We start from the raw sequence: 10,942 nt of genomic DNA, 5'->3' as shown, positions 1-10,942 counted from the left end.
GTGTGTGTGTGCGCGCGCGCGCGCGCGCGCGCCAGAGCTCAGCGTTTCTGGGGGAGGAGAAGGAAGCCGAGGAACGTGGGAACGTGGCTTTCTACTCTGTGTGGCACGTTCCCTGGATGAGTTTTCCTGGCAGAGACAGAGAAACAGAGAGAGAGACAGAGAGAGAGAGAGAGAGAGAGAGAGAGAGGTGGAAAGAGAAGAATGCGCCCAAATAAATCATAAATAATCCCACCTTATTGCTGCCCGATTTTCCCTTATCGGAAACCATTCATGTTTGCAGTTGCTCAGGTTATTGAGGGTCGTAAAAAATGGATTCGATCTAAACAAGAAAGGAAAAAAAAAGCAGTACTGTAGAACCCGCAAGGAAGAGAAGATTCCTGGCCCCAGGAGATAAATTTCATAGCTATGCAAACACATGAACCCTGGAAATTTAAAAGAGTGCCTTTAAAATATCAAATTAAGTGTAGGCGGTGGTAACGTGCATGTTAACAATTTCTCTTATGATAGATGGTTCAAATTAACTTCCAGGAAAGTGTATTAATGTTGCCTTTGAAGAGCTCTGGTCTGAGCCTCTGAGAACACTGCTGGCCTTTTATTATTGTAACCTGCAAGAGGGAAACATAAACACGAGTAGGGCAGGTAATGGGGGGAAATATAAACAAAGTCAGAAAGGTGGGGAACAGAGCCACCCAGACTGAGTCTTGGGCCTTGCCCACTCTAAGGAGGTGAGCCATAGTTTTACCCCTGTTATAGGCACTATTGTTTTTAATTCCTACATTCGGAGGACAAATAAACCATTCTAATAAATCTATCCTAGAGCTAGGCCCTCCAAAGGCCAAATTAAAACCATTCTTGAGGAGAGATGGCAAAATCTCTTTCCCAAGGCCTTGTGGAACAGTAAGCAGTGGGATAATCTATCAATATTTCTTGGCTTTCATGCGTGAAGAATCGTATTTACATTGTATTAAAATGACTCTTAAATTTGCACAATATTGTAATGTAGCAAATGTAGTATTAATATCGATCTGAACAGCAGATAATTTATTTAGACAAGAGCATCTCATTTGTATGCAGGGTGGCCAGAGCCGTGGACTTGGACTGCCCCCCTTTCACTTTCAGTGCAAATGCAGGTCCGCTGGTGAGAGAGGGAGTTATTCTTTGCAAGAGGATAAACTGTGAACCTTAAAACAAATGGAAGATTTACTGAATAGCCTCCTCAGTGTGTGAATGCATTTTATCTTAATAAGTCTTCTTGATGGAAACGTGGTTTTCAAAAGTGACAAAGAGCCTGGGAAGCAGGGACCAGGCTGCTTCAGCTCTGGCAGGCCTGGGGCCTGGCTGGCTCTCTACCACCAGGCTCTTAAGCCAAATTCATCAGGAAGCAAGCCAGTGTCAGGGAAGCTGGGTTTTAAAATCTCATCCAGCGAGGTGTCTTGTAGCAGAAATGTGACTTGGAGCCGGACAGAGGTCTTCTCCAGGAAGGTCTCCCCTCCCTTTTCCTGGTCCCCTCTCAGGTTCTTTGAACCCCTTGACTTCGCTGATCTCATGCCCTTTCCCAGAGACAGGGAGAACTGTGCAGGCTGCAGGGAACATTGTGGAATTATGCATGCTTTTCTTTTAACTTTCCATCCTGAAACATTCCTGTGAAAGTGTTCCTTAAAAAAAAAAAAAAAATCAACCTAGAAGTTTTCCAAAGAAGTTTCTTGAACCAAGTCGTCAAAGTGCAAGAGGTCCCTAAAAGTGAACAATAACATTATGTTGTTGGATAAGTGCAAGCAGAATATCTGAAAATGGAAATAGAGCTGTCAGTAGTAATTCAGGCCCCCCTCCTCCATACAACACATTTCCACTTTTGACTAAACTTGTTTTGATTGCCAGCCAGAAGGGAATTCATGGGAAGCCTTCTCAAAGTCATCCAACTTTTAAGCAAACTTTGAATGATGGAAAAGACAGTTTTAGACATATTGTCCAACGTGGTTTGCTCTGGCTTAAGTATTTGAAGCTGGCACGGCTGTCCCCTGTGGTGGTTTTCACATTTGGCCTCCGGATGGTAGGTTTAATCCTTAATATTCTGGACAGCATCCAAGGACTAGGTCATGACCTGAACTTACTTTTAAAAAATTCATTAATTCATACACCTAAATATTCCTTCAAATAAATGAGACCGTCTTTGAAATGAACCATCTAGTTAACATAAATACAATAAATCCATTTTCAGCACAATAATAACTTTGATTTCTAGTTATGGCAGCTGATTACATCTATATTTCCTGAACACTAAACTCTTCTGAATGCACAACATGAAATACATTCTCTGCACTACAAAGGCTAAGCCAGGAGGGCCTGAGCAGTAATGGTTATTTATTTACATAATTTCTTTTCCATATACTTGGAAGAAATATTGAGGGTTCCCGCATTGACACTACCATATAAAAAGTGAGACATGGATTTTGCACATTCTCCCTCCTTTCCTTATCTGGAAAATAATTCCTGGACTGTAAATATGACCTGCATTATTGTACATCCATCCCCTCAGTTGACGTGAAAGCTCCCACCGTCTGTCCACAGTTGGGAGGCTCCTGTTGCAAAAGGGTGAATGAATACTCTGGGTGCAAAGTCAGGCCAGACCGAGGGCTCCTGCCCAAGCAGGGCCACAAGGTTGAATGCTGGTACCTGGCAAGTGAGCCTGGCCATGGGCACTCTGCCTTCTTTGAGAAAAGAGATGGGAGCAGCCATCACAGGGCCCAAGCACAGCTTTCCTGGGCCTCTTTTTTGGAGTGGGCTCTTTGGTGGTTGGAAAGTGACCTTGCACCCTGGGGACCCCCGTGTTAAATACCAGATAAATGTTTTACTAACCTGAAGGGATACCATGTGGATCTTTTTCAGAAATTTGCTGGGGTATCAATGGGTCCTCTGTGTTGCATTGTCTGTGTCTGGGGGTGATCTGTGGCATCATGGACAGATAATGTATGAAAAGCAAGATCAGTGTAAGATGTGTGTGTGTGTGTGTGTGTGTGTGTGTGTGTGTGTAATCAGTACGGGTCTGCACTGTGTCCATTTGTGAGGGCCAGGTTAGCAACAGGGTCAAGGGCAGAACTCAGTCTGCACAGCCAAGCCCCAAAGAGCTTCTGCCTTAGCCCTTCTGCCATAAAACCTCACTGGCTTCCCAGCTCAGGCCTGTGCGACGCATCCAGCCAGCTGGCTAAAGTAATTAAACATCTGAGAAGGACCCAGTCTGAATTTGAGGTCAGAGGGGACTCACCTCAGAAGTTCTGGAATTTTCGCTAGTTTTATTTGTGTTTTCACTCTAGGCCGTGGACTTCTAGATGAAGGTGTTAGGATGCTTTGTAAATCCTAGTTCTTGAAATATAAGGACATAAAGCACAGAAATTTAGCAGACATAGATTTTGCTTTGAATCATTTGCTGTGTCTTCTTAAGGTCACACCTGCCCATTCACAAGTATACAATATATTTTCTTGGGGCACAGCCATGCATGAATTTCTCCCCAGATCTATATATTAGCAAACTCTTGTCTTTGATCTCTTGTCAAACCTCCTGACTAGATAAAAAAAAGCCCCTCTGTGATCTTCCTGTTTTTAAAATATTTATTATTAATACAAAAAACAACATGGGTATTTGAAGTAGGAATGGTCTTCCCTCAGTTCCTCTCATTCCACCATCCCCTCCATTTGCTTGCCTCTGGTTAGTTGATATAGTATAATCATCTGTCTTAAAATATTTTTAGACAAACAAGAAGGGCCTTGGTTGGTGTGAAATCAGCACAGATTTTGAGATACCATCATTGTGTGGCACTGCCTTTTTTTTCCTCCCTTGGTCCTGCCACAGAAAGCCTGTCCCACCCCCACCTCCAGACCCTCCTCACACCCCACTCCCTGAGCAGCAGGAGCGGCCCCCAACCCAGTCTTGTGTCTGATCCCTGAAGATGTCTGCTTTCCAAAGCCTGGAGTAACTGAGCCATATTCCTCCTGATTAGTATACAGCTTACAGAGATGTGACCAATTTTCAATTACTTGATCTAAGGCACAGATAGAAGTGTACACTCTCACGGAGGATTTGCTGCAGAGTCCTTGCTTGCATAGATAGTGGATCTCAAATCCTGTATTGCTAAAGCATGGGTTTGATCTGATTCTAGGCAGTTCCTTACCCCCTGCTCACATGTGTGCTCACTACACAATCTCCGTTCTCCTTGAGCTTTCTGACTGGGGTCATTTGGATTTGAGAGGAGATTCCAAGAAACCGTTAAGAGCTGCCCCTGAGCTGTGTATATCTTCAGGGGCCCTGAACACCCTGAAATCGGGGGCAAAGGGGGCCACAAAAGTCTTCCCTTTAATGAGTACAGCCAGAAAGATGCTCCCCTGCAGGCAGGCGAGGACAGGTTGCTCTACACAGCAAACATGGCTCCAGTATCGTACATTATTTAATCCAAAGGTAGAGAAAAACAAAGGGACTAGAGGAGTTGCTGCTTCTGCGTGTGTGTGTGTGTGTGTGTGTGTGTGTATGTGTGTGTGTGTGTATCTCCAGCTCCCCTAGGCCAGGCGGGGGCTTGTTTTATTTTTATTTGTTCAGGAGCTGGGGGCAGGGGACATGAAAGGAGTGGGAAATTTTTCTCCCTCCCCGCTTCCTATTTCTTCGTTTTCCTTTTCTCCTTGAAATAAAAATGGTGAGCATGCTGTCTGTGGCCCTGCTGCTCGCTGGCTTAACTGTGTGCCCTTTTCCCTGTCTCTTCCTCCTGTGGCTGCCCGGGCAGATGCCTGTGGCCTGTCGGACGCCGCCCACATCGAGAGCCTGCAGGAGAAGTCCCAGTGTGCGCTGGAGGAGTACGTGAGGAGCCAGTACCCCAACCAGCCCAGCCGCTTTGGCAAACTGCTGCTGCGACTGCCCTCGCTGCGCACCGTGTCCTCCTCGGTCATCGAGCAGCTCTTCTTCGTCCGTTTGGTAGGTAAAACCCCCATCGAAACTCTCATCCGAGATATGTTACTGTCTGGGAGCAGCTTCAACTGGCCTTACATGTCCATCCAGTGCTCCTAGGCCTCGGCTGGTTGCGCCCCGCCCCTGCCCCTGCCCTAGAGACTGAGTGACCCCCGGAGGGCCAAGAACTCCAAAGCCTTGGGGACTCTGGGTGCTGAGGGCCAGGCAGGCCAGGTGGTGGGGGGAGGCTGGGGACAGGAGCGGCCCACCCTGCAGCAGCCCCTCTGAGCACGCTGAGCTGCAAACCAGGAGCAAAAGACTGTTTTAGGGTCAGATCTGTGAGCATGGTGACAAGGAGAGAAAAAGATCTTGTGTCTAGTGAGAAAATGAAAAAAAAATTTTTTTTGGAAGAGAGGACCATGAGAATTTTAATAAAACAGAAGGAAACTAATGGACCTTCCAGGATTTATTGTGGATGGCTGTGGATATAATTCTGTACAGAAAACAACACATATGGAAGTGGACTGAATCCTATGTAGAAACACACACTGAACATTGTTATTCATTTTGTAAAATACTAGTCTTTATTTTCATTTTTTTGTAAAATTTAAACATCGTATGCGCATAAAAAAGGAAACAAGAATTAGGGGAAAATAACATTTTCCAAATAATTATAAAAATTGTCCTGTGTCTATGTATCTATATCTGTTTTGTATTTTTTTCTGGTTCCAAACCAGATTTCCTGTGATTCTATACTAATAATTTTTGATATAACCCTTTGCTTCTTATAATGAGTGCGATATATGTTGTCGAGGCTGTTCTTCAAGAATTAAAATTGAAGTGAAAATTTAAACAAAAATAAAAGAATTTAGCAAAACTCACGTGTCTTGTTGCTTGACTAATGTCATTAGTGCAAGAGAAACCTGCTTAATCTCCACATTAACTATTACTGGAATTGGAGTATGGGGGGAGGCTCTTAAAGTCCAGTAACCAAGTTGGCAATAGTCATTTCCTGCAAGTAGCCGCTGCCTTGGTTTTGTAAATGCGGAAGGCCAGGCTGCGCTGGGTCTGCAGGCAGGGCAGGGCACCTGAGTCGCAGACAAAAGCCCTGTACGCAGCTGGGCAGGAGGCTCGGAGGCTGGGGCAAGCTGGGTCGCAGGCGGCCGAATTTCCAAGCGCCAGGCCTGGGTCTGCTTTACTTGACGGGAGGGCAGCCCCAGGGCCTGACTGCAGGTGGCAGTTTGCTGAGCTGGCAAAGTATTGGAGAGGTGCGAGGTCAAGGCCTTACGCTGGGGGAGCGGGAAGAAAAGGTCCTGGGCAACCGAGGTTCAGGGAGCTGGTGGGGCTCCTCTCCCCGCTGGTCGGAAGTGGAGCTGGGGGGGTTCAGCACTCCGAGGTCTGATTCTGTCCCTCATCAAGGTCCCCCAAGATCCAGCTTCGATTTGCCCTTCCCTCCAGATCCCCTCACAGGGGTTCCCAGGAGGGTTCCGGCGCCCTGGTGGGCAGACACAAGGCATCCTGCCGCTTCCGCTGTGGCACTTAGCGGGGTGGACCCGGAACCCAGGAGCGGGAGTTGGAGGAGCAGAGGAGCCAGAGCCGGTCCTCCGCAGGAACGGCATTTGCGTCCTCTCGGCCCTTGCAGGGCAGAAACCTCCCCTGGAGGCCTTTGGGTGGGTGTGCGTGGGGGGCAGCTCTCTGTAACAGCTTTCAGAGCGTGAATGTTTTATAGGATCTGAGCCGGAGCTGTGAGAACACATACTGCCAAGGGAGCTCTTTCTTAACGTATTAATAAAGCCAGATCTTTTAAAAATAACACCTCACCCCTCCCCCTCCCTCCAGCCCCAGACAGTCCCGGATGAGGCAAAAGCTTCACTCTCAGAAGTCATTGGCAATGTTGTGCTTTCCATTTGCCATCTAGAAGTCTCCAGATCCTCGCCCTCCAACATGCATTAGCAAGCTCCTACACTCCATCCAACTGGCTTGGGGCTTTTGATATTCTAGACGCAGCCCAGCATGGGCAGTGCCCAGCAGACCCAAGATAAGGAGCCAGGATGGCCAGACCCACACGGGGTGGACCCCCTGCACGGTCCTCATTCTCCACACCAGGCCCGGGGATGTCTCTGGGCCGAACTTGACATTCCTGTAGATGGGACACCCTAAAAGGACAGGGGACACAGAGATCCGTTGGTTCCTCTCTGGCCACCTTCTCAGAGCTTGCTTGCGTGAGGAACCCTCCATCCTAGCCATGCTACTCCCCGAGTGTTGGGGTGCAGTGGGCTGCACTAGGGCACTCGCTAGGGGGAGGGGAGCAGCTCCCTCCCAGAGCTCGCCGATCTTTCTTGCCTTTCTGGAAATGAGATGTAAATATATTCATTACAGTGTGATCCCTCTGATGAAAACCGATAAACATTTTCATAGGTCGGAAATGTACTTTTCAATTAATTTCTATAGGGAGGCCCAATCACAAGGTGCCCAGTGTAGACACTGGCCTGAGAGCAAAGGCCACTGACACAGGAGCACTTGCTCCAATGTTCAGAGGTGAGAGCGCTCACTTGACTCCTGTTTGTGGATCCAGAGGGTGGCTCGTGGCCTGGGCAATCCCGGCCACTTTGGTAAGCTCTTCTGGGACCAATCCACCCAGCGAAGAGGGAGGGAGGCCTTCCTCTGACTTCACAGACTCCCTGGTGGGCTTTTGGAGGACCCTGAGGCTAGGACAAATAGAAAAACCAAAGAGGGGTCCTTTTGGAGACTGGGAGTAGGGTTCTCCTGTTGCCTCCTCAGTGGCTGGGTGCCCCCTCCCTGAGCCTGCACTATGCACAGAGACACCGTATTCCCAGAATCAGAGATCTCTGCCCATCTTAGCAGAGACAGGGCAGGCCCAGGGACCCAGGCTATGTGAGTCAGGAGGCTTTGCACATTCAGGACACAGAAAGAACTCAGGAATCTCCTCGTGCTAAGGGAAAGTTTAGGAATTTAGGAACCGAGAGGGCCGCTAAGCCTTTTGACACCTAGGAAGGGAGTGAGCTCTGGAGTCTGAAGGCTCCCTCCACCTCCCACCGGCCTCATCAGAACTCTGCCTCTGGGGCTGAGGATGGCAGCAGAGGTCCCTGGGAGGGCACAGGTCAGCCCTCAGGAGTGGCCAGCCTGCCCTGACTGCACATCCACAGCTTCCTCGGGCTCTGATCACTGCTGCTGCTCAGGACCTGCACAGGAAGCAAGGTGGGACAGGTGGGGACTTCCTCTGTCTGGGTGGCGGCCAGGAGACCCCTGAGCCTGCCTCCGAGCCAGGCACCAGGGGGAGCCATGGAACTCAGGTTGGAGGCTGCAGGCAGTGGAGGCCAGAGGGTCGCCTTTGCCTGGGTGGTGAAGCCCTGCTAGGCCTGGGCCTGCTCAGGCTGTCAGAGCTCTAAGGAGTTGGAGTAGAGCTACTGGAAAGAGGTAGAACCAATGGTTCCCAGGGCCAGAGAAAATACAGCTCACCAATTGGAGAGCAGCTCACCTAAGGCGACTTCACTCTCAAAATTACCTATGACCTTGGACAGTCTGTCCTTTATTTTAGCTGGAACACTTTCTGGACAGCTGAGAACTTTAAAGGCTTTGAAGTCAGTTTCAACTACCTTAGCCAGGAGCTTTGCTGCAAACATCTGAAAGGCCATCTCGGGAGCACGGTTCTCTGGGATAGTTAGGGAACCCGGCTGAGCCTTTCCGCCCCAGGGTATGAGGCCTGGCCTCTGGGAGGAGTGTGACCTTTGCCCCATCCCCCATCCTACCTAGTGTGTTACCAGACTGGGTAGAAGGAAGCCCAGAGGTGGGGTGTGGGTACCTCTGTGCATCCGGGCCTCTGTTCCTTGAGTTAGCCAAAGCTCAGCCTCTGACAACAGCAAAGGAACAGCTCTGGGAGGCCCAAGCATCCAGCTTCACTGGGTGAGCCAGGGAACTAGAGCCCAGACATTCAAAGCCCACCTGAGCTTGCCTCCTTGGAGTATGGAAGGAAAAAAAAAAAGTTTCTTTAAAAAAACAGTGTCTCTTCTTCCTGCACGCGTATCCTCGCACTCTTACAGTGGCTGAACGGTCTCCCATAATCTCCCCTATACCTTGGAACAAATCAGCTGCAAATAGGATACCAGGAGGAGCTAGGGTGGGGTGGGAGTGGAGGGGGCCGGGGAACTAATAAAACTCTTGTTAAAAGGCTTGCTTGGGATCTGTGGTGTCACTGGGCCCTTTCCTTGGGAAGCCAAAGAGTTGTATTCCTAAATGAGTTAAAGACCCATTTACCTCTGTCGTGTTCTATTCATCAGGCCACAAGTTGAGAGTTCCTAACATGAAACTATTTGTTTGCTTACACAACCAGCTGGGCGCAATTTCACGTCTGAGATATCTATCTGAAAGCGCCCCTCATTTATTATCTCTCCTTGTCAGCGAATCCATTTTCCAGGCCCTCTCCCCCCGCTGGAGTTTACTTATTTACTTATTTATTTATTTATCTCGGGGTGTGTGAGGGGCGTCTCTAGCCCAGAGGACCTGGGGCTGGGCTACTCCCCAGGGAACAGCGGCTCCTTGAGGGGGGGCGTCTGTCGCTTCCAGGACGAGCGAGCCAGGCAAGGCCACCGCTGACCCGGGCAGGCAGGCGGGCCTGGGCGTGGGGTGGGCGGCCGACATCCTTTCCTCCTCGGAGGTCTTCCCTGCTAGCACCCCTGGGTCAGATTCGACCACCTGTGCGAGGAGGAGGCGGTTGGCCTAGGGGGCCGGGAGGTGAACCCAAGAACCTTTCCCCAAGAGTGGGGCTCGAGACTCGGATTGGAGAGATGCTTTCACAGAACCTCACCTAGTCCCACGGGGCCAATTTCTTCTCCCCCGGCGGCCGGAGCGGCAGAGTGAGTAGCCAAGATGTAAATAGTTACGTGAGGGGCTGGGGGAGGGGGCCGCTCATTTATTGTGTGTGCGGAGGGGAGAAGGCTGCACGTGGTTTCAATTTTGAAGCACAAAGAAATAACATGCAATGCAGAAAATAGGTTTATGAATGTAATTGAGAGGAAAGAAAACAATTAGCACGGTGAAGGGTTGCACACTTGATTCCCCACCCTTCCCTCTCTCTTCTACCTCAATTTTGAAATTTTCTGGATTTTGTGAATAGGGTGGATCTAGGCAGGTGGATCCCGCTGACAAGAGAACCCCTGATGGGAGTCTCAGTGATAGCTAGATAATGGTATCTATCCATCTCCTGGACCACCAGGGCCTCTTCTGACCAAGCTGAAAGCTAGGGATCAAACCCCAAAGTCCAGCTTACAAAATACCCTCAATTGTCAGGAAGCAAATGCCTGCCTGCGAGGGGCAGAGGGAGAAAGACAGAGAGGTGGCGAGGGGGTTCTTTAAGAAGACTAGCCTGGTCCCTGCAAGCTATCCTATTGTGTTGATTTAGGAAGACATTTGCTGTATATAACGTTTAAGGCTGATAATATCATTGCGCAGCCAGATAAATAAAGCGTTGGCCCAATGGTGGGGTCAGCGATCGATCTTGGGCTCAGAGGAAAAAGGAGAGAGACAGGGTCGCGCAGGAGGCTCGCCCGTGTGCTTGTCAGTCGGCGGCGTGCTGTAGCAGGAGCCCGAGTGTGTGAGCGTCGGGGTGTGCGAGAGCGAGAACCCAGTCTTCAGCTGGCCAACAGGCTCATTAGCATTCCTAACCCATGGACCTGCTCTGACAACTAGCAGAGATAGCCGGCTCACCACCAGGCCTCCTCTCCTTTTGTCTTCAGATCTGGAAGAGAAAAAGATTTCTGGGTGGAAACTGGAGCCTGAACTTCCATAGGATTGTTAGGGATTCCGTTGTGTGTGTCTAGGGGGGGCGAGGACCAGTATTTTGCCTGATCTTTCACTCTGCCTTAAACAACTTCCCTCTTGAAGAGAGAACTCTTTTGGGGGGGTTGTTTTTCCTCTCTCAAACTGTACTATTCTCTCGAAACTCCAATCTGAAGTAAGTAAGAGAGAGAATCCTCTGGAAATATTTTGCCATTT

The 10,942-nt window shown here is 49.3% G+C and overlaps 1 protein-coding gene across 1 annotated transcript in view; it reads left to right on the top strand.

The window, feature by feature from the left end:
- Nr2f1 (nuclear receptor subfamily 2 group F member 1) overlaps nt 1-5,556 on the top strand; it is a gene marked incomplete at its 5' end in the record, with an annotated part of 9,746 nt that extends 4,190 nt beyond the window's left edge. The window contains 3 exons of the mRNA XM_033765664.1: nt 2,569-2,680; nt 4,155-4,355; nt 4,677-5,556. Coding sequence (XP_033621555.1) covers nt 2,569-2,680; nt 4,155-4,355; nt 4,677-5,050 — 687 coding nt within the window. The remainder of the gene's footprint in view (nt 1-2,568; nt 2,681-4,154; nt 4,356-4,676) is intronic.
- Between the last annotated feature and the right edge of the window lie 5,386 nt (nt 5,557-10,942).

The sequence above is a fragment of the Fukomys damarensis genome, unplaced genomic scaffold (genome assembly GCF_012274545.1).
Source record: "Fukomys damarensis isolate Sample0158 unplaced genomic scaffold, DMR_v1.0_HiC HiC_scaffold_3, whole genome shotgun sequence".
Lineage (NCBI taxonomy): Eukaryota > Metazoa > Chordata > Mammalia > Rodentia > Bathyergidae > Fukomys > Fukomys damarensis.
Note: the sequence above shows the minus strand (reverse complement) of the source record. Positions and strands in the feature narration are given on the sequence as shown.